Raw genomic sequence first — 21,538 nt, forward strand, 5'->3', positions numbered from 1 at the left:
TTCAGAAGGATTTCCTTTGTTCAAGATTGTCTAAAATGCTTTAAAAAAATGCCTTTAGACTTAGCTTAAATATCAATGACGTGATTTATATTTAGATTGTATCAAAATATAGAAAACTGAATATTTACATTTGATTGTGGAGGAGTTTGAAGTAAATGTTTCAGGCTTACACAAACATAAGTGTCCTTTCAAAATAAAAGAAAGGAGGAGATCCTCTATATCAGGTTTTAGAGTTCTATGTTCTTTAAGTCCATTTTTTTGGTAATTTATCAATGTCAGGAAAACCAAGCCAGGAACATCGATAGAAGATCCACGATTGAATGGAAACATGCAAAGTTACCACAAAAAAGGGCACTGAGACATCGAATTGTTGATGTCTTTACCCCACTTTCCTTTTGGTAAATTACCTGTTTTATGATGGTCTGCTAAGACTAAATATAGATTTGAACACTCAGATTGTACTTTGTCTAAAATATTTAGATTTGATTATAAATATTCAGATTTAACTTAATGTATGGATTTCTTTCTGAGTGTTAAACTTCATTTATTTAAACTTGATTCTAGATGTTTTAATTTAAGTTTGAATGTATACATTTGAATCAAAATGTTATTTTTTAAGATTAAGATTTGATTTAAAATATTTTACATTTAACTTTAATTTCAAATATTTACATTAAAGAGCAAGTCACCCCCTGCAGAGTCTTACTCCACTCCCACTTCATGTTTGAATAATAATAATAATAATAATACATTTTATTTAAAAGCGCCTTTCAGGACACCCAAGGTCACTTTACAGAAAACACGTGATAAAATACAATAAAACAATAATAAAACCCAAACAAGAAAAAACAAAGAGAGAAACAGTTCAATAAAATCAGAGGTTGTAGGCAGATTTAAACATGTGTGTTTTGAGTTTTGTTTTGAAAAGGGTAAAACTGTCGATGTTCCTGATGTCTGGGGGAAGTGAGTTCCAGAGACGGGGAGCAGAGCGGCTGAAAGCTCTGCTCCCCATGGTAGCGAGACGGGAAGAAGGAACCGCAAGATGGATGGAAGAAGAAGATCTGAGTGACGGGATGGGGTGTGAATACTTATAAGGTCTGAGATATATGGAGGAGAGAGGTTGTGGATTGCTTTGAAGGTATGGAGGAGAATTTTGAAGATGGACCTGAATTTAACTGGGAGCCAGTGAAGCTGCTGGAGAACCGGGGTGATGTGGTGAAAGGAAGGGGTTCTGGTGATAATACGGGCTGCTGAATTCTGGACCATTTGCAGTTTATGAAGGAGTTTGTTGGGGAGACCATAAAGAAGTGAATTGCAATAGTCGATACGGGAGGTGACGAGGCTGTGGACGAGAATGGCGGCAGTGTGAGGGGTCAGTGAGGGACGGAGACGGTTTATGGAACGGTTTATGGAAAAATGCAACAAATGCTGTTGCCTGGCAGACAGAGAGGGCGGAGTAACTAACAAATACACACGCACACACACACAGGCCTTGTTCGAGTTGAGCAGCGCCTTGCCTGGAAACCAGCAGACGAAAGCAGCGGGGGGAGTGACTGAAAGCCAGCATTTAAGTCGAACAGATTTCCCTACATGTGTAGGTCGCGGGTGACAATGGATGAATGTATCGCGTTAGCGTTCACACTTGTTTAATTTTCTATTGTAATTCTGGTGCCTGTTAGCAGCTGAAACACATCCCCATGTGCTTGTGGATATCATATATTGTATATGAAGACATGACTGTAATAATAAGTAAAGGTTATCAGCTGTAGCTTTAGTGTGCTCATAGGAAACGTGACAAAAGAACACAAAACACATTTCTCTTTATGGCCCATATTGTTGTCATCATCAACGTAACATGATTTACAGAATACATGTGACCAACTAACACTTCATGTTCTACCACCGGATGTTTGGATCAAAATATGAACCAATCAGATCTTAGATCAGATGAGAGCCAGGCGTTTCTCGTCATCCTCTAGGTTTTGCAGCCGGTGGAGAGCAACTGCAGCACCTTGCTCCATAATCTGCGGCCGTCTTGATCTCACGAGGTTATCGTTGCCTACGTATGCATGACGTCAGAGCAAGTCGGACGCAAATCTAACCGGCAAGCGCTGCGCGCCGATCACCGCTGATCTAATCTGCGCAGAACTGGCTCATCTCGAAAACGGCCACAGGCTCACAACGGCATTGTGACATCATAGTGTACCAGTAAATGTCATAGTGTACCTCTTAGCCAATAGCAATGGCAGATTTATATGCAAATGCAGTGCAGAGTTTTTACCCAACGATGACACAACACTGACAGTTTTAGGCAGAATATTTAAATTTTAACAAAGATGCACTAAAGTGCCGAATTATTGACGACACGTGTCTACAGCACGATTAGACACACATTTATATAGTTATCAGCAACCAAAGTTGATTTGGGGGTGACTTGCTCTTTAAGCTCTTTATTTAGAATTGATTCTAAATTATTACAGACAACTGTTTTTGCATAAATGTATGAGTTAAAGTTTACATTTAACTTTAGAATTTGATATATTTCGATTAAATCATAAACATTTGTAATAAACTGTCGAGATTGTATTCAGAATATTTAGTTGCACCTTTAAAGTTGTCTCTACATATTTACATTAAACTTTTTATATTTAGATTTTATTAAAATATCTACTCTTGGTGAGTTTTAATGTGATTCTAATTTTAAATATAGTTTTAAATTTCATTTAGAATTTGTAATGAAGTTAATTTAGTTTCATAATTTTGACCCAATATTGAATTTCCAGAATTAATGCAGTCGAAAAGTTAATTTCCCATCTAATTTTTATTGTTAATAGAAGCTAAATGTAACCACGTGTATGTTCTTTTATTTATGTAAACAAGGCCCCATAAAATAGCTTTACAAACAATGGCAACATGAAAATACTCATACATGCTTGTCTTGTTGCAATCCTTTGGTTGTGTTGGGTTCAACACTTTCGAGGCAAGTAAGTGCTAAAAGGAAACAAAACATTTTTTTCTAAGAAATTCAGATCTGAATTAGCATCAGAAACTCACTAAATAAGATGTTTCTAGTCCTTTCAGCATTTATGACATCAGAGAACAGAATCAGTCCTTGTCCAGGGGATAAGGAGACTCTCCTGATCAGAGATCCGTGTGGTGACGATGACTCCTGCGTTTATTTCTCAATACTTGTATATCCTCTGGTCCTTGGCATCATCAAATAACTTCCCTGTTTTGAAATTTCATTCATTTCTTTCCAAAAATCCCAATAACTAAAAACAATCGTCCACCACAACTGTCCTTGTTTACTTTTGATTTATATCATCAGTCCTTTTCCGTTCCCACATCAGCAGCATGACTTTTTCTCAGGTGGCTTGTAAGCAGCTACGTGGGCAACTTCGACTGGTCGAGAGTTGCTTCTGAGGTGAATCTGAGGAGCGCTGCAGCTCTCCGTCTCTCCCTGCTGGACTTGGAGGCCATTGCGAGACATCAGCTCTCTGGCCATCATCAGAAAGGCTTCTTCCACATTTCGACTCTCCTGAACAGACAAAAAGCTTCTAGTGATCAATTCAACCCATTGTACACATGCCTGCGTTGCGTTCAGAATTATTTATGCGCATCACCTTTGCAGACGTCTCCAAAGCAGCGAGCATGCTGCTCTCCTTCGCCAGGCTGCAGGCCTTCTCAAATGGAACCTGGCGTTCCTGCTCCAAGTCACATTTGTTACCTGAAGGAAGATGATCCGGAAGCTGTTGGCACTGACAATTCTGCTTAAATCATCATTATTCATTTATATTATAAGATGCATGTTGCAAAAACAAAGCTGCAAGAAATGTTGAGGCCACGTTTGGAAGGGAAGCATGTATAGATTTGTCTTTGTAGTCAGTCAATAGTTTACATCTTACTGTGATTTTCATTTAAAGGCGGAACTTATTTGATTTTAAATGTTCAAACGAGCACACACACACACACACACACACACACACACACACACACACACACACACACACACACACACACACACACACACACCACTTTCAGATCACACCCACCTATGAGCACCAGAACCACGTTAGCTGCTCCATAAAGCTCAACCTCCTTGATCCAATGGCTCACCGAGTTAAAGGTCGAGCTTCTAGTGATGTCATACGCGATCACAGCACCGTGAGCACTACGGTAGTAACTCTGAGTGATGGTACGAAACCGCTCCTGACCAGCTGTGTCCCACACCTGCATCTGTACAACACGTGTTAAAAATAACAGCAATGAGTTGGTATCAAGTTAAAATGAGAGAAAAATAAAGTTACGGTCCTCGGTGACAGGAAACATTGTTTAAATTCAGACCCAAGTTACATGAAAAGTTTGTTCCCATCTATAGAAATTATACTTTCAAAGCTCTGACTTTAGGCATTGGTGAGCCCTTGCTCAGGAGGGAAAGAGAAAAAGATTAAACTAGCTTGACTTGTTAGATTAAATATCCTCATATCTCTAAAAAACAAACATAACAGAAATCTTGAAGTTGTACCTGAAGAAGACTTCAGTCTTAATGCACAGCGCACAAACACCTCAAACCAGCTGTTGGTTTTGCATGGTGGTGGTAACTTGATGATTTGGTCTTATTTAGCCGAGCTCATGGACGTAATTTTTTTGGGGGGGACGGGGGGACATGTCCCCCCCCCCACTTTTTCCAAAGTCAAGTTTTGACCCCCACACTTTTTACCACCCAAAAACAATATTACGCTATATTAACTTGACACTGGTTGAGCTCTAGGACCAAGCAGAAAACAACCGTTTGTGTTGAAGCCTGTTTCCCATTAGAACATACTGTAAAGATCACCCCCCCAAAGGGAAAATTACGTCCATGGCCGAGCTCATGAACTCAGTAGAAATGTGCACAAATACCTCCACAGATTTTAGTGAACCGAAGGAACTTAATAACTCGAAGACTGAAGTAAAATTCCACCTTAGCATGTTGGTGTGTTTTCTTTTTTTTAACCTTTACCGTACGTGACAGCCAAACTGAGATAATGATTACCGGCTGAAGGTTAGATTCTCTGAGGAAGTATTCTTTTTAATTTTAGGAGATGTGGCTTTGAGTTGGAGCACTAATGTTCAGCTTATCACCAAAGGAGGGCATCTGATGGAGGAACTAAACAGTTTTATGACTGGATGCAGAGATAATGTGCTTCTAAACTGCACAAAGCTTCAACTCACAAACCCTTGGACCTTTTTTCTGTCCAGATTAAAAATATGTATCTATAAAACAAAAAAATATATGTTTGCAATTTTTTTTACTTGGTGAAGTAAGAATCATATTATAAAAGTTATTAAATGATTACAAGAATAAATGTACTAAACACTAAATGCTAAAAACAAATGAAAGGGAATGTAAGTCCATGTCAATCACACTTCTGTGAAATCAAAGTGTCCACTTAGGAAGCAACGCTGATGGACAGTTTCACCGCTGCTGTGCAAATGGAATAGACAACAGGTGGAAATTAGAGGCAACTAACAAGACATCTCCAATAAAGGAGTGGTGCAGGTGGTGACCACAGACAACTTCTCAGTTCCTGTGCTTTCTGGCTGATGGTTTGGTCACTTCTGAATGCTGGCGAGGCTTTCACTCAAGTGGCAGAGTGCGACTCCAAATTCAGACCTTTATGGGTTTATAAATTTGATTTCCATTGTTGATATGAGTGATTTTTAGCACATTTAATTATGTAAAGAACAAAGTATTTAATAATAATTCATTCATTCAGGATGTCTTATTTTTGTGTTCCCATTTTTATGACCAGTGTAAATCCTAAGGTAACAATGTTTAGCTTTTATCTGAGCATCCCCGCATTTCTTAGATTGTTCTGAATATATTTCATACTTGAGCAATAATAGTGACTGAAATGAGTTTGACCAGAACCTCAGAGGGTTCAGCACATACTTGTTGGTCTCCCTGTAGAGAAAACCAGAGTCATTATAATATCTCTCAATGTGATCCCTGATGATCTAACAGTTGTAGCAACCAGTCCCACTCGACCAACCAGTTCACTGCTTTATCTTATTTGTTAGCCGGCTGTTTAAGAAAGTAAGGCTTGGTTTAACAGCTGACAGTTCACAATCCTTACACCGTAGGAATAAAAGAAACACGCGTTTGTGCTTCTTAAAGACACATTTCAGTGTTTAGTAAGTGTTGTAAATGTAGATTTAGTCACAACGTGAATTTGGTGCAACGATCAGCATCTTATGAGTCTAAAGATCATCGCCTCAGGTCCTAGCTGAAGATCACTGAGGAGACTGAAACATGAGCTGTCAAAATAACTTCAACCACACAGTTTGGGCGACTTCCACATTCACCCACTACAGCCTGAATGTGTGCAAAATCTGATTTTCAGATGCAAATATAAAAACATAAAATCTAGATAATTAAATATGAATGAACTTCTCGATTTGTTTATTTTAAGACAACAAAACTTCAGTCTAGCGTTGCAGCAGCTCTGAGGGGTCGTTCCAGATCCTGCTTCTGTCTGCACAACGGCTCTGTGAAACCTGAACGACAGGTTCTTCAAGTGAGAAACTTGAATGACTTCTTTTGGGTCGAGTCAAACTAAAGGACGCCTCGCTATGACGTCGTTCACTCTAAGAGAAATTTAATCTGACACACCAGTGACCAAAATGGAGCAAAAACACATCAAACATATCAGCTTTGTGTTGTTTAGATCAAATGCAAACACAGAAATTTTGATTTTCATTGAGCTCAAGTTGTCCTCATGACACGTTCAGGGCACCAACATGAAAACAGTCTGTTCTTCTTTTATTTTGTTGTTTGTGTCCACACAAATACTAAAAACAGACATCACGGATGACGTCTTACCTTCACTCTCTTGCCTTTGATGTCCACCGTCCTCACTGTGAAATCCACCCCGATGGTGTTCTGCTGTTTCTCAGTGAACATCCCGGACTTGAAATTCTGGACCACGCAGGTCTTGCCTACATTGGTGTCTCCAATGAGGATGATCTTAAACAGGAAATCAAAAGTGTCATCATGCTCATGACCTGGCGCCTGCATGATAGGAGGACAACTCGTGTCTTTTTTTCCAGAGTGAATGAAGGGAATGATCCCTCTGGAGGCTGAACTGGAAACTTGGAATATTTGACCCCTGAGGTCAAGAGTCGATAGGCTGAAGTTTACAAAACTGTAAAAAATATATAAATAAAGGGCGATGATTGATCAAAAAGTTGGAGTGGATTTAGTCAAGTTAGTCCAGTTGTCTTAATTGAAACGGATCAGAGCTGAGATGTTTTAAGGTTTTCAAAATTTGGAAATAAATCTATAAGATTTTTCCAAGTAAAAACATTTTTGATGAGGATTCAAAATACACCAAGTTGCAAATGACTAACATTTTGTTTGTTAAAATCCTAAATCTAAAAATGTCCACTCTTTTTTGTTTTTGTCCACAGACAGTCGAGTCCTTCTGGCTCAGTGAGACAAAACTCTCCTTTCAGCTCCGTCTCGGGTGTTGACCCACTTCTCTGTCCACAGCAGCAGACAGCATGAAAACACATCCCATCCTCTCAGTCCTCATGCACGTGTTCCAGTAGTTGATGAAAAATCAAAATCTTCTAGTAAATAAAATTAAGACACCTTCTGAGAGAGTTGCTGGTTAAATTCCCACTCAAGTTTCCTCCCCCGAGATTCTCCTTCCTTTACTCCTGCATATTTTCTCTCGTCTGCCTTTCCTGTTCTGACTGTCACTGACGTGAGTCTTTCTCCTTTCACACCACCTGTGGAAACAATAGAAACCCGCCCCACCTGTTCTTCCTTTGCAGCCCAGCCTCATACCTACAGTTGCATTCTGGGAAATGCAGTCAGAATTCATCTTTTAAATCCCTTTAGCTTCTTTACGGAAATGCAAACCAAAGACCGAGTTGATTATTATTGGATATCACTGGTGGAAAGAATGCCTGGTGGTGGTGGGCTTTGCAAAAGTCTTGAGCCTCTTTTAGTTCTCTATTTGTTTTTAGTGAGTTCGATTTTATTCAACAAATTCCCTGCAGGCTGTGGTAATATATTTGAGTAATTATTTATATTAACAATCTGCTACAACTGTTAGAGGCTATACAATCTATTTTTTAAGTTAATAAGTGAAAATCCACATGTAAATATAAAAATGTACACTGACTCAACTATCTGTAGCGTTGATAAAATGCCAGGGAAATCTGAGTTCACGAATGCTTGGGATCAGAAGGCGCCTCACTGGGATAGCGCCTGAGTTTCATCAAAGAAAAAGTTGCTCGTTTATTTCTGCTCTGATCATTTGAGCTGCCTACAGGTGGAAAAAGAGCTCAGTCTGTCAAAGCAAAAGGAAAACAAGCAGATTTTTGAGTTGTGTTTACTTTTTCCTTTTTGGCATTAGATCATTTTCATTCAGAAGTTAAATCTTAATATTTCTCTGCTTTAGCGTTGGTAAACTCAACTCAGCAAAATCTGTTAGCAGCGTTTTCCCCAACAGACAGAAACGAGCTGCAGCCTAGGAGAGTTGCAGCTGGGTTTGTGGCAGTGGTGCATTGCATTCTGGGAGTTTAATGGGGTTTGTGACATACACCCTTGAGCTGATCATAATCCATATCCTCCAGACAACCAAGTTTATTTTCTAGTGTGAAATCTAGGTTTTCCCATAGCTATTTGGGATTAGTAGGATCACAAAAACATATATGGGTAAAAAAAATGACAAGCATTGTTTTTGAACATTTTGGTTAAACTATTAAACTTGTGAAGTTTTTGCCTAAAATAAATAATATGACATTTAAATTCAGCCTAACAAAAACAAGTCAAAGTTAAACAGAATAAAATATTATAATGCTGCAAAATCATAGATCTTTTTACGTAATGCTGGGAGGTTGTCTAATATAATCTCAAGGGCCATATAGATACATACATACTTCTGTCAATCAGAGTGATTCTTTGGGGGAGATGAAGTAGGATTGTACCACTTGCATGGAATACTAAGTGATGGTGGATTATGACTCATAACAGCAGATGCTTGGATACTTGGTTTGAATGTAAATAAAAAACAGTGTTGTGGATTTTAAAGTATAAGACCCTCATATTAAAATGGCCTCCTACACTTTATAGTTTCTTGTGAGTGTGTCAAATCTGTTGGTTGTTTTTATATGAAAAACTGTACAATGTAATGTTTTTTTTCGATAAAACTTCAAAACACGTAGCATTTACACTGTTAAACCAATTCAATCTTAAATCAATTCGTTCACAATTGGAGAGCACATTAGATTTATAAATGCACATGACTACAGAAGCTAGTTTGATTTTCAAACCTCATTGAGGGCCGTGCTAATGCGGCCAAAATCACGTTAATCACGCTGAAACCATTATTTCCGAGTATCCCTGAATGCAGCGCAGACCCCACATCGGCGTGACGTCGAGTGCGGATAGATGCCCTTACTGCCTCCGCTGCAGCTTCGCTCATTTAACATTTTCTTATAAAACACCTTTTCTGAAGAGAAGGAAGCTTTTCTTTTAAAGCGTGGAGGCGGAAGCAGCGACACCAAGATGCAGAAGAGCTCGGTGGTCGTGGTGGCGGATAAAACCAGCCTGAAAAGGCCGTTTATTTTCGCTAATGCTGTGCATATGGTAGGTAACATTCCTAAAGGGTTTTAATGCAGTTTCACCGAAGAGGCCTCTCTCTCTCATCACTAGTTGTTTTTATTACTATATTATAAAATAAAATTACCACTCACATCTCAATAACTAACATTTTTTCCAAATTTGAGTAAAATGCAAATTTTGGACAAATAAACATAATAACGAAAGAGTCATTTGCATTAAACTCGCCATTTAACTGTATTTTTACACAGGAAAGTGAAATTCTCTTAATTGCTGTAAATTGTTTATTTTTTTAAGTCTCACATTTAGGCTAAACATTCGTTTGTTTTAGTGAAGAGCCTCTTCTCTTTTTTTTAAATTAATGAATTCACATAACCTTTAAGAAATGAGCTCACATTCATAAGAAATACCTAAAGTCAGGGGTTTAAATGATAATTTTTACATATTTAGAATATTCAAACAATCACATAAAGATTTCATGTGTTTGTAAGCCAAATAAATGCTTACCTTTCTCTCCCCAAGGCACTGTGCTTCTTCATGCTGAGGATGACCGTAATATGGCACAGGGACCTCATCCAAACTGGCAAAGTGAGTAAGGAAAAAGGTGTTGGGGATGTTTTTCCGATTGGATCAGCGTGCTTTCAGAAGCTCATGATATTTATCTGAGACAGCTAAGGAATTATTAATGACTCCTTCCATAAATATCCCCTGAATGCACCACAGCAGCACATTTTTACACTGTCTTTCTTTGGAAGAGTGTGTTTTGCGGGATCTTGATCTAAAGATTGAAGCATCGTGAAAAGGCTCTGCATGCTCCATTACATCCTGATAACACAGTGTTTTGTTTTTCAGATGGTTCCCAGTATCTCTGTAGCCATGATGTACGTCATCGAGGCTGGCTGCCTGCTGCTCTCAGTGCTCGGTGTGTTTGGAGCCTGCAAAGGAAAGAGATGGTGTTTAATTCTGGTAGAAATAACACTCCATGTTTTTATATTGCTCTTTTCTGTGTATATGCATCACTGAATGGATATTTTGAAACAATCTCCTGCTGAATAGTTATCTCCCTTTGTGTGTGCAGTATGCAGCTGGGATGGCAGCAGCCAGTCAAACAATTATCATCAGAACAGCATTAAGTTACCAAGACGTTTATGAGGTAGGGTGCTAAAACGACTCGTGTTTACGACTTGAAACAAATCCCTACGGGTCAGAATCATGAAATGTTGTTTTAGAAACGTGTTGTTCGTGAGGAGTCCAAGCTGCTGTCCATGATGCCGCTCAGCGGACCCATCAAAGCCAACCGGACGTTACTGCATAACATTCAAGAGGAAGTAAGCTGTGTTATTTTTTTTTAATTTTTAATTTTATTTTATTGTTTCAGCATTGGGAACATTTGAAGTTGTTCTCTGGGGGGACTTTTGGGAGTAGGTGTTATGTCAAGTACAGGGTTAGAATATGGTGCAAAGGCCTGTTTATTTCAGTAATTCAGCTTGGACTGAGAGACCATTTAAAGGCTCAGGAACACTTTGTAGGCGTTTTGGATTCATTAGAGATTAGAGTGTGAAATGTTTGATTTCATCAAATTGTGCCATTTACAGTGCTGCGGAAAAAGGGGTTTTCCTCCCGACAGATTCATCCCGATTTTCATTTCAGCAAATCAATTCCACTGTCAAACAAAGTTTATCAGGGCCTTATTTTTTGAATTAGAAAAAAAAAACTTTATTAGAAACTGTATGACAACGTGAAGTCAGCTAAAATATTCTAAAAAGCAACGCACGATGCCTCATTCCAAAGAAATATAAGAAATATACGACAGAGATGAGGCAAATAGGGCATCATGGGAGAGTTTTGACGCCAAGATGACCAGAAAAAACCAACAGCAACAATGATCGTACATATAACGGACGAACCTTCCGCACCGTCACCCGTTGGTTTCCAAAAAACTGAATTGGACGTCCAACTGGCGATTCCCACTACTGCCATCTTGGCCGTGTCACATGTCTTGTCACTCCTGGAAAAAAATATAAATGGAGCAGAGAGTGGGGCTGTGAGAGTGGAGGCAGATAACTGACACCCATCAAACTCTGAGCTGATGTAACTACAAACGTACTGAGCTAACCGAAGCTAACAAAGGTGGGCGGGTGCTTTTACCAGAAAATCGCTTTCTCCTTCTCTTTTCTGGCTGGGAACATGTTTAACGTGAGGCTGAGGCCTTTCCAAGCAGCAGGCAAGCTGCTAACACTGATGACTCATCTACTACCTGTCAATCAAAAGGACACACCCCTAAGTGTTTATAATTTAAAGCTTTAATCACATCTAAACAGACTAGTAACAAAATAATTCCCCTGCATCAGTTGTCATGATGCTAAACTAGACATATTAAACCTAAAATGTTTATTCGAACCAGACTGTAAACATGTCTATTTCTGCTGTGAAGTTGGTATTTTTAACATGGGAGTCAAAGAGAACTTGCTTCTTTCTGGAGCCGGCCCCTAGAGGATGAGGGTGGAACTGCAATCCTTGTTATAGTTATTTTCTCCTTGCAGTTAGGGTTAGGTAAAAAAATAATCTTGATCTTATCTGGATCATCATGATTTGGGGAAAATATTTTGTGGACTAATGAGACATGATGGGGTGTACAAAAAGGTGTTTGTTCTGTTACATCTGGACTAAAACTAAACTTATATTTCAGACAAGCAGCATCATCAGCATCAAACATGGTGGTGGTAGTGTGATGGTCTGGGGCTGCTTTTCTGCTTTGGGACATAGACAACTTAAATACTGCTCTCTAGCAGGAACTGTTGAAGGACCATTTCTGAATTTTCACCTTAAACTGGAGGTTCACACATCATTGCAGATGTTGCATACAAAGGTGTTACAACCAGTTAATACGTTTAGGGGTCAATTACTTAAAAAATATCATTGGAACACCACATTTTCTATTTAATTTTTATCAGTCGGTTTTCTTTTGGTGATCTGAAGCATTTTAATATGAGGAAAAACAGAAAATAAGCAAAAAACAAAAGTCAATATTTACTTTTTCTCATCACTTTATTAGAATAAACAGAATTTAAAAAGATCATAAAAAGGTTTGCGTCTCCTGAATTTTCTGGATGTTATCACTGCTGCGTCGCAGCAACAAGGTCGCAATCTGAATCTTGGCTGCAGCCGATCTGAGTTGAGTTAGCACGTTCTCTCCATGCATGTTTGCGTTTTCTCTGGGCACTCTAGTCTCCTCCCACAGGTCAAAAACGTGCATGTTTTCCCATATTTTAAATCACTGGGAAAAAAAGGCATCTGCAAATAAAACGGCAAAGGAAGCTTAAGTAAGGGATGAAAACCTCATTTTCTGCCACCTCCTCTCCTCTGTCCTCCTGCATGTGACCTGGAAAATCAATCATCTTGAAATGTGACTCAGCCTCTGAAATAAACATGGAGGAGAAAGGCAACTTGGCAAAATACGAAATTAAAAGCCTATGTTTTCATCCATGACACACACATGTCATGTAATAAACTGAATTTATTTACAGTGACATGAGCCCTGATCTGACCGAGATCAGAAAAGGCGGCACTGAGATCTAACAAAACGAGATGATTCAGCTGTTTTCAGTGTTTACATCAGCTGATGTTGGTCTTTGAAGGAAATTCCTACTTTATCTCACTTGCCTTTTGCTCCTTTTGGCAGGGGGGTCCAATCCTGGTCCTCGAGGGCCGGTATCCAGCACGTGTTCGTTTTAACCTGCTTCAACACACCTGATTTCAATCAGCAGGTGATTAACAGGCTTCTGCAGAGCCTGATGAGCTGCTGCACAGGTGATTCAACCAGCTAATCAAACGTGTTGAAGCAGGAAAACCACAAAACCTGCTGGTTACCGGCCCTCCAGGACCAGGATTGGACACCCCTGCCTTATGGTGTTGCAGCTAAACATGCAGACACTTTCATGCTGACCAAAAACAACTTAGAATACTGAAAAGATAAAAGAACCACAAGCAGAGGTTAAGGAAACACGACTCACCATAATGAACATTTAACACTATGTTTATTTAGACATCTTGTTTTTTCTCGTGTGTGTCGCCCCCAGTTTGAATGCTGTGGTCTCATCGAAGGCTACAAGGACTGGGGCGCTTCCATCCCCGCCTCCTGTAACTGTCACTATCCAGGAAAATGCGTGAGAATCATTTATTTACTTTGTCAACTCAATGATTTCCCTTCATGTGCTAAAAACCAAACATTTATTGACTTTCACTCATTAAGACTGTTTTTAATGACCTAATATTTATTGTCATTGCTTTAAAATCAATATTTTTCGAGTGGATGGATTTATGGAAAAGATGGGAATTTGATTAATGAAAACCTAAATGTTAATGATAAATGACCCGCACTTGTATAGCGCCTCTCAGAGTAAGGACTCCAAAGCGCTTTATACTACAGTGTATCATTCATCCATTCACACACTCATTCACACATTGACGGGGATGAGCTAGCCACAGCTGCCCTGGGGCGCACTGACAGAGGCACCCCAGGGCGCGTGATATGTTGTCGTTCAAACTTGTTTTTCCTGAAAAATTTAATAGGATTTTGTCCTTTCAACCAGATTCGACTAAGAGGCAGTGCTACAATCGGAGCTCCAAAGAACCAGTATGTTTATCGAGAGGTAAAGCTTAGTCTAATTGATTGTGTTTACATTTTTACATCTTAAAAGTGAAACTGTTTTTTTTTCTGGGTGAAACTGTCAGAAATCGTTGTTTATCCCAGATAAATTAATTTCGGCTAAACAAAGCCTTCCAAACCAACCTGGTTCTATTTTGGACAAGAAGGTCATACGAACAGCCAAACATAGTGGTGGTTGTGTGATGGTATGGGGCTGCTTTGCTGCTTCAGGACCTAGAAAACTTGTAATTGATGTAACCACTAATTTTGCTCTCTTGCAGAAAATGCTAAAGGATCATTTCTGACCCTTGACCTGAAACAGGCCATTAATGCTGGGAAACCCTTTAATGTGTCATTTTTTAAATGAGAGTTGGTAACATTCCTCTCCAGTGATGTGAGACGCTGTCTTCATATTTAGGGGAAACAACCATGTAAGGACCTGTCCTACCCGGTACACGTAGCCCGGTCTTTGCTTGACTACTTAGCATGAGCAACTATGAATTTGGAAGGTCTAGACTAAAGATTTTCTCCTTCCCCTTCTGCATTTGTCCTGTTGCCCAGCAATAGTGATGGTACTAAACAGAAGTTAGCCGCTATTATAGCTATAATAGTGGATGGGTGTTTTTCCACTGGCCGTGAAGCATCATCGTGTTTTGGACCCTTCCCAAAACTGTAGGTACGCGTTGCTCCTCTAAATTAACGCTTCAAGTCTACTTTTCCAGAACGTGTCATGCTCAGCAGTTCAGGTCAGGTCAAAACATGTAAGCAGTCAAAATCAATGAAAACTTTCAGAATAAAAGTCACGTCCATTTTCCACTTGCTTAACTTATTAAAAAAGTATCTGATTACCTGTGACGCCTATGTAGCCAAGGTATGCAGAACAGAATTTAAAGTACAAACCTTTTAGGATACATGCGGCCATCTTTGTCCTCACTTGTTATGGTGTGAACTTGCAGAATTGCGGGTGGTCTTCCAATTCTCTGGTCATTTTCCATATATTGCGTCACATACCGCTTATTTATCCATTGGGAAACCAGGATTAGCAGCAGTACATGAAAAAACACAAGGACGTGTTTGTGCACCGTATTTTGAATAGCGTTTGAGCCTTGTTGCTTTGCTGTGATGTAATTGGCCTTAAAAGGCTGATTTTGAATGATGCAGCCTCTGAATTTGGACAGACCTAATTACTCGTTATCACAAATGCTTGATTACAGTTGTTGCCACCACGGATGGTGCAACAAGTTATCAAGTATGAGGTCAAGTTACTTTTTCCCACAGTCTTTAGTGGACTTAAAGAGACAATGTGTAGTTTTACCATTAATACCTGAAAATATCCATCAGAATTTTGTTGAAAATGAATGAAATGATGCCCAGTTGTTGAAAAATATTGGCAGCTTTGTAATGCATAACCATACAAATCTGGTCTAAAATACATGAGAGCGAGTCTTGAGTCTCAGGGCGACGCCATATTAGATGCCATGTTTCCTTCTACGGGAGCCCATGAGGGCAAAATGCATTTACTTATTTGTAACAAACTGTTACAAAACCCTCGCCATTTTTAAATGTTGTTTTACACATTTACCTCCACTTGTTGCCAGTGATGAAAGGGACTCTGATGTGCTCCTCATTTTGCTGAAGCTTGCACTCCCCAGGGCTTTTTGACCCTAATGGGCACCCATTGGTAAGGTCTTAAGCCTGATTTATGCTTCTCTGTCTGCGTCAGTGCGGAGACACGCAACGCCATTATCCGTCCTTGCGTAGGGCTCCGGCAGGCACGCAAGTACGTACGGAGTCGAGCCCACTTTTTTTAAACATCCGTCGAACGAGACGGATTACGCAAGCTTGTGATTGGACAGGACGCCGCTGTTGTTTACAGCGCCGCCATTTTAAAGAGAGCCGAGTTTAACTAGCGGCAGACACGGAGAAGCTTGAAGAATACATCGCATAAAAACTCTAAAAATATGAACGTTTCATCCTCCCGTGACTAGAGGAGTGAAAAGATGCGCAGCAAGCGTTTTATTTGTGGACGGAAATGACAGGAAACGTGGGTTTAGAGGTGGGGAGCGCATGAAGAGGTGGGAGAATGAGAGACAGATATGTCCGTGTAAAAAGTCTCTTATATACACAAAAACACAATATAAACACACTATCTTGGACCGATACATGACAGGATACCACAGAACAGCGCTACGCCCTCTGTTGTCCTGCCGGGCAATTGCTTTGCAACACTCTCCAGGAGACGGAGAAGTATGAAAGCAAAACGCTTCCGTCAATCCGTGCGTGTCTGTCCCTTGCGGAGCTGACGGAGAAGCATAAACCAGGCTTTACTCCAAAACAAAACACACAAAAAAAACAACTGCTTGCTTGCAACAATTTAGGTATCTACTGCCCCGTATCGCCAGGAAAAATACACACACTTTAAGTTTAAAAAACAGATTTATTGTTGCATGTTTAATAATAAACACAATCTAATTAGGTATTTTCTTACAATTTCTACCATCAGAAGGACATTTCTTCCCAGTAATCCATCACTTTTTAGACCTTTTTTCTGTGTCGCACCTTTCTCTGTTGGCTTTAACAAGCGTCGAGCAGGTATAACTAATAAAGCAGCCAGTGAGTGTAATTGGACACAGAGGAAGACAAATTCTCCACTCAGATCAATATCCTGTTTACGACAACTTCTTTAAGCCTTTATGTGTCTCTTATTCCACAGCCTTGCCTTCCGATTTATGTTTCCGAGCTGAAGCTGGCATTCTCCTTGGTGATGGCCATACAGTTTGGCAGTGGGATATTTTGGGTACGTCTGCAAACCATTTCACAGCTTTTCAGATGGTAGACGAAACAACACCTAACTCATTCTTTCCTCTTCATCTGTCCTCAGATTATATTACTCTTCATGAGCATCAAGCTGATGGGGCAGATCAAAAAGAAGCAGGAATTTATCGCTTTTCTCCAGTCAAACAGATACGTGCCTGGTGCTTTCTAGTGCTGCTCAACAGTATGTTTTAATACACACTTGAAACTACCACCAGTGGTTTGAATTTGCACATAATGCTGTTACCATAACCTGGCTATTTTGTGCTGTAGCAATATATCTTATGATTTTACACATGTTACTGCATGTAACTGATATTTAAAAGTAATCTACATGCATAGATTAATATCATATTACTCCTTTAACGCCTTACTGCTGTAAAAAAGCTATTTAATCAAATTTATTCTTTTTTAAACAACCACTTTAAAAAATTTTTTTTCATATTTTGAACTTGTTCTCTCAAATGTTTTATTGTACTTAATATTTTTTAAGTATTTATTTATTTGTTGTTTATTTATTTATTCATTCACAGCTATCTTAAAACAATCTTTTTATTTACCTTTTTGGCTTTTTTAGCTCTCATATTGGTGGCAAGAAATGTCAAATGCATTGAGTAAGATAAAATTTTAACAGCATGTACATATAAATAATCTAATTATTTTCTTTTATTTCAACTGAACAAACATGCATTCTGAATCATTTTAAACACCAGGGGCACTCTTTTTAACAAGGAATATGTTCCACTTTTATTTGTGTTTATGGGGCATTGTTGTTGTTTTGGATGGGGGGGGGTGTTTCAGTGTAAAACTAATTTAAAAAAGACTCATTTTGTTGTGGTAAAAATCTTCCTGAATAGCCTATGTTTAGAGAAATAGAGTTAACATTTAGCGGATTTGCTGAGCTAACTGCTAATCTGAACTTAATCATGACCCGTGGGGATTAAATACATCAGTAACGTGTTTTAGTTTAAGATGGTTTGGACTAGCTGTTAGCTCATCAATCATAAACATGTTATTTCATCAAACTGAGGCTGTTCAGGGAGCTATGTACAAAGTAAGGCCCAGTGGACCTTTTTATGTTTATGTTTATTTATTTGGCAGACGCTTTTATCCACAACGACTTACAATTTATAACCTATAGGGCATGTTGTGATCTGTGGGGGAAACCGGAGTACCCGGAGGAAACCCACACATGCATGGGGAGAACACGCAACTCCACGCAGAAAGGCCACAGCCGAGCAGAGTTTTGAACCTGCAACCTTCGTGCAACGAGGCAACAGTGCTAACAACTGTGCCACCATGCAGCCCGGGTTCCTGGGTTTTTAACAGTAAATTCGTCATTGTGGTGTAAAAAGTTTTTTTGCTCATGCTCTGAAGCAGTTCCATTTCAATTTGTTTCCAACATCTGTGGATGCAGGACGACATTGTCTAAGGGCGATCAAGAGTGAGGAGCGGCTCTTGTTTACTAGAGGGAAAGTACTCACGTCTTCACGGTTAAGAATTACGTGCTGGGGTTAAGTGTTAGCCATGTTCACTCAGATGCGGTACCAAGTCTATTCTCCCGGAACAACTTCAACCCAGGAGTCGACATGTTAGGTAACACAAACGCCAGTTTTTGCAGCACAGGAATTGGAGAGCCAGGATCTAGAGGAGGCAAAGTAGATGACAAGGCTGGACCGTGATGATGCTATGTTAGCCGTGGTTAGCCCAGGTAGGTAAGTTGTGCTAAGCAAACTGCTAAAATGTAAGTGACTGGTGCTAAACTCATAGTTAGCTAAGAGCTGCCACCCATGCAAAATAAAATTAGAGCAATGCCAAATGATCAGTTTATTGTTCTAACATTATAATGTTTATGTTCGTGGACAGATATTTATCAGTTGTACAACTCTGCGTTGACTCAAGCTGGGTTTGGTGAACGTGAACCCATCCAGTATGGCGGCGACGTTGTTACGCTCTCCAATGCCCAGTGGCACGTCTACGGATTCTTGTCTGTGAGGATGCCGGTAACAAATGTTGCTCTTAAAATTATATTAAAACAAGTTATTAGGTTGATGGCATTTCACGTCAGACAACACACCAGCACTGTTATCAGTTAATAATGTTTTTCAACATTCATGTAATTCATCTTTCCAACAGAGAAGCGCTTGATTTTATTCATATTTACTCAAAAATTAAATGTACAATATTTCGGTACTTCAACTTGAAAATAAATCTTTTTGGAAAGGACAGTTTAGCCATTTTTGCACCTTCTTCCTAAAATTCCCACACTTCAGCAAAAGGGGCGGGTCCAAGCTTCACACTTGCGAATTAGGACACCCTACGTACTCGCACCACTGGACTGGAACATGAAATTGAGGCACAAGTGTGGAAGTGTTCTTATTAATATTGGGACTGGGTCTAAGACATTAATTTGTTACTTTAACACAAAAGCACTTCAATTGGTCCCCCAAAGTGTTTGTTCTGAGTGGGTTGGTTTTGTTTCCACTTAAAAATGAAGTCAACTTGTTGATGGATTGATGCCATATTTGATTTTATGAAACATATTTGTTTGCTGCATTGAGATCGAATGTGATAAAACAGGTCATACGTGACGAAGACTAGATCATACTAACATGAAATGCCTGTTTAGTAGCCTATGTATGTTTAATTCCTGTTTTTATAGATAAAATCTGCATAAAGCATAGTTTTATTTCCCTTAAATGTATCTTTTCATTTCTGGTTTTGATTTATATGCATTCTTTCAAATATTTGTCTTTATTTTGTTAAATTTAGACACTTTTGTGAATATTCACTTATAAAAAAAAAGAACTACCGCTGCTTTTTGCTGTGTTGTTTTCCCACATGGAACCAAAGTCTACTAAATCATTTTTGGTCAAAACTGTTCCCTACAGTTGTCAGTGAAGAATCTATGATACCAAAAACATTTTAATTTGCAGGTAAAAGTACTTTACATGGAAAGTGTACATGCATTGTTGAAGCATCTCCAAAAGGAAAACCTAAAACAGTTCAACCGTCTTGCATTAAATGTTTTATCTAGTGCACACACCATGTATTTGTAAACAAAACAACAACTAGTCATGTTTATGGATCACCCTGTTCAATCTGCTTTTATTGAACTTTAATCCTTGATTAAGTGATGCATTTTCTTGCATATATAATCAGGTTAGACAAAGGAATGAATCATGTCTCATTGTGACACTAGAATGTCTCGACTCCTCGTTATGCACTCTGTAAATATCCGAAATGCATTTGAGGCTCTTTTGCAAAAAGCACAGCGAACGAGTGAATTTACCTGCTATTAACTCCTCCTAAAGACGGGAAGGAGGTTCTTTTTTATTTTTGGTTGCATGCTGTCACGTTTATTTTATGTGTAAGGGAAATGGCATTGCAGAGATCCTCGGTAGGAAAACAAAGTCATTGATTTTCTTGCAGAGACTGTAACGCTCCAGCTGATCTTACTGAAGAAGACTTTTGCTTCACCACTTCTGATGACTCGCTACAAGAGCTGTCTGCAGTAAAGAATTTCATCTGAAACAGCAGATTCTGTCTTCCTGTGCACTTAAGCCATAAATGCCTGATAAACAGTTTGTTCTTTGGTGATTGTGTCATTTTTTTTGTCATACATGTGTAATTCTTTTTATTTTGTGATGAGTCAGATGTAATATTTTGTAAATAGAATAAATTAAACACTTTGATTCTTGTTTCTTGTGTAAAATGTTTTATTTTGAAACCTTATGCTCAAAAGATAAGACTATTATATGAAAATTTTACATTGCAATAAACACAAAACAGTCAAATGTTTTAATCCTTGGAAAGAAGGTTACATTCAAACAGCAGGGGTTTTTCAGTTTTTCTCCTTTAAAAAAAAACTAAAGATGGGCGTAATCTTTGGTTACAAACTGTGAGCCTGCAGGGTAGCCGAGTCCATGTGAGCTGCTGTGCTAGCATTTGTAATTCGACACTGGGTAAAGATCATAAGCCAGTAAACAGAAGTTATTTCTAGAAACCTTAAAAAGCCACTGCATCTTTTTGTTTTACTCTAAAATCAGGTTAAGAAGGCTAACATTGAGCTAACAATGCTAACAGTGAATTAGAAACCAGTTGTCAGCTCTGAAGAGTTTTTTTTAATTACCAACAACTGAACCTGTTATCTTCTTAGCAGCGTGCTGTAAATGACTCCTCTTTGCTTGTCATGTAGAATCTTCTGTTTTAAAAATCGGCTGCAGTAACCGAATCTGACCACAAGATGTCCTTCTTTATGTTTGCAAAAAGAGGCGGAGTTGTAATGTGAGGCGAGAAAAAATTGTTAAAATTCAGTTAATGTTGAATGAAATCGTACTGGTACTGAAGTGCATTTTGCTATATAAATAACTGATTCAAACACTCTACAAAAAGCTTTTAACCTTAAACTATAAATATGAATTTTAGGTTTACAAAGGGTTCACTGTATTAAACTGAAT

At 38.9% G+C, this 21,538-nt stretch overlaps 2 protein-coding genes across 3 annotated transcripts; one reads left to right on the forward strand and one right to left on the reverse strand.

Annotated features, from left to right (window-relative positions):
• Positions 1 to 3,075: 3,075 nt before the first annotated feature.
• Positions 3,076 to 8,299, reverse strand: LOC107384610 (ras-related protein Rab-19). 2 transcript variants are annotated; one of them, XM_070549017.1, is made up of 5 exons: positions 7,637 to 8,299; positions 6,866 to 7,009; positions 4,053 to 4,236; positions 3,624 to 3,727; positions 3,076 to 3,538 (listed from the first exon to the last, which is right to left on the reverse strand). In XM_070549017.1, the coding sequence occupies exons 2-5, from the start codon at positions 6,944 to 6,946 to the stop codon at positions 3,347 to 3,349; spliced, it is 561 nt and encodes a 186-aa protein (XP_070405118.1). In that variant the 5' UTR covers positions 6,947 to 7,009; positions 7,637 to 8,299; the 3' UTR covers positions 3,076 to 3,346. The 2 variants fall into 2 exon arrangements, with proteins under 2 accessions (XP_070405118.1, XP_015813443.3); XM_015957957.3 differs by having other exon boundaries at positions 6,866 to 8,299.
• Positions 8,300 to 9,386: 1,087 nt separating this feature from the next.
• LOC107384600 (tetraspanin-8) lies at positions 9,387 to 20,779 on the forward strand. The gene is made up of 9 exons (XM_015957944.3): positions 9,387 to 9,643; positions 10,139 to 10,204; positions 10,469 to 10,582; positions 10,695 to 10,769; positions 10,846 to 10,944; positions 13,696 to 13,782; positions 14,209 to 14,268; positions 16,978 to 17,061; positions 17,146 to 20,779. The coding sequence occupies exons 1-9, from the start codon at positions 9,563 to 9,565 to the stop codon at positions 17,248 to 17,250; spliced, it is 771 nt and encodes a 256-aa protein (XP_015813430.1). The 5' UTR covers positions 9,387 to 9,562; the 3' UTR covers positions 17,251 to 20,779.
• The last annotated feature ends 759 nt before the right edge of the window (positions 20,780 to 21,538 follow it).

Source organism: Nothobranchius furzeri, chromosome 1, assembly GCF_043380555.1.
Source record: "Nothobranchius furzeri strain GRZ-AD chromosome 1, NfurGRZ-RIMD1, whole genome shotgun sequence".
Lineage (NCBI taxonomy): Eukaryota > Metazoa > Chordata > Actinopteri > Cyprinodontiformes > Nothobranchiidae > Nothobranchius > Nothobranchius furzeri.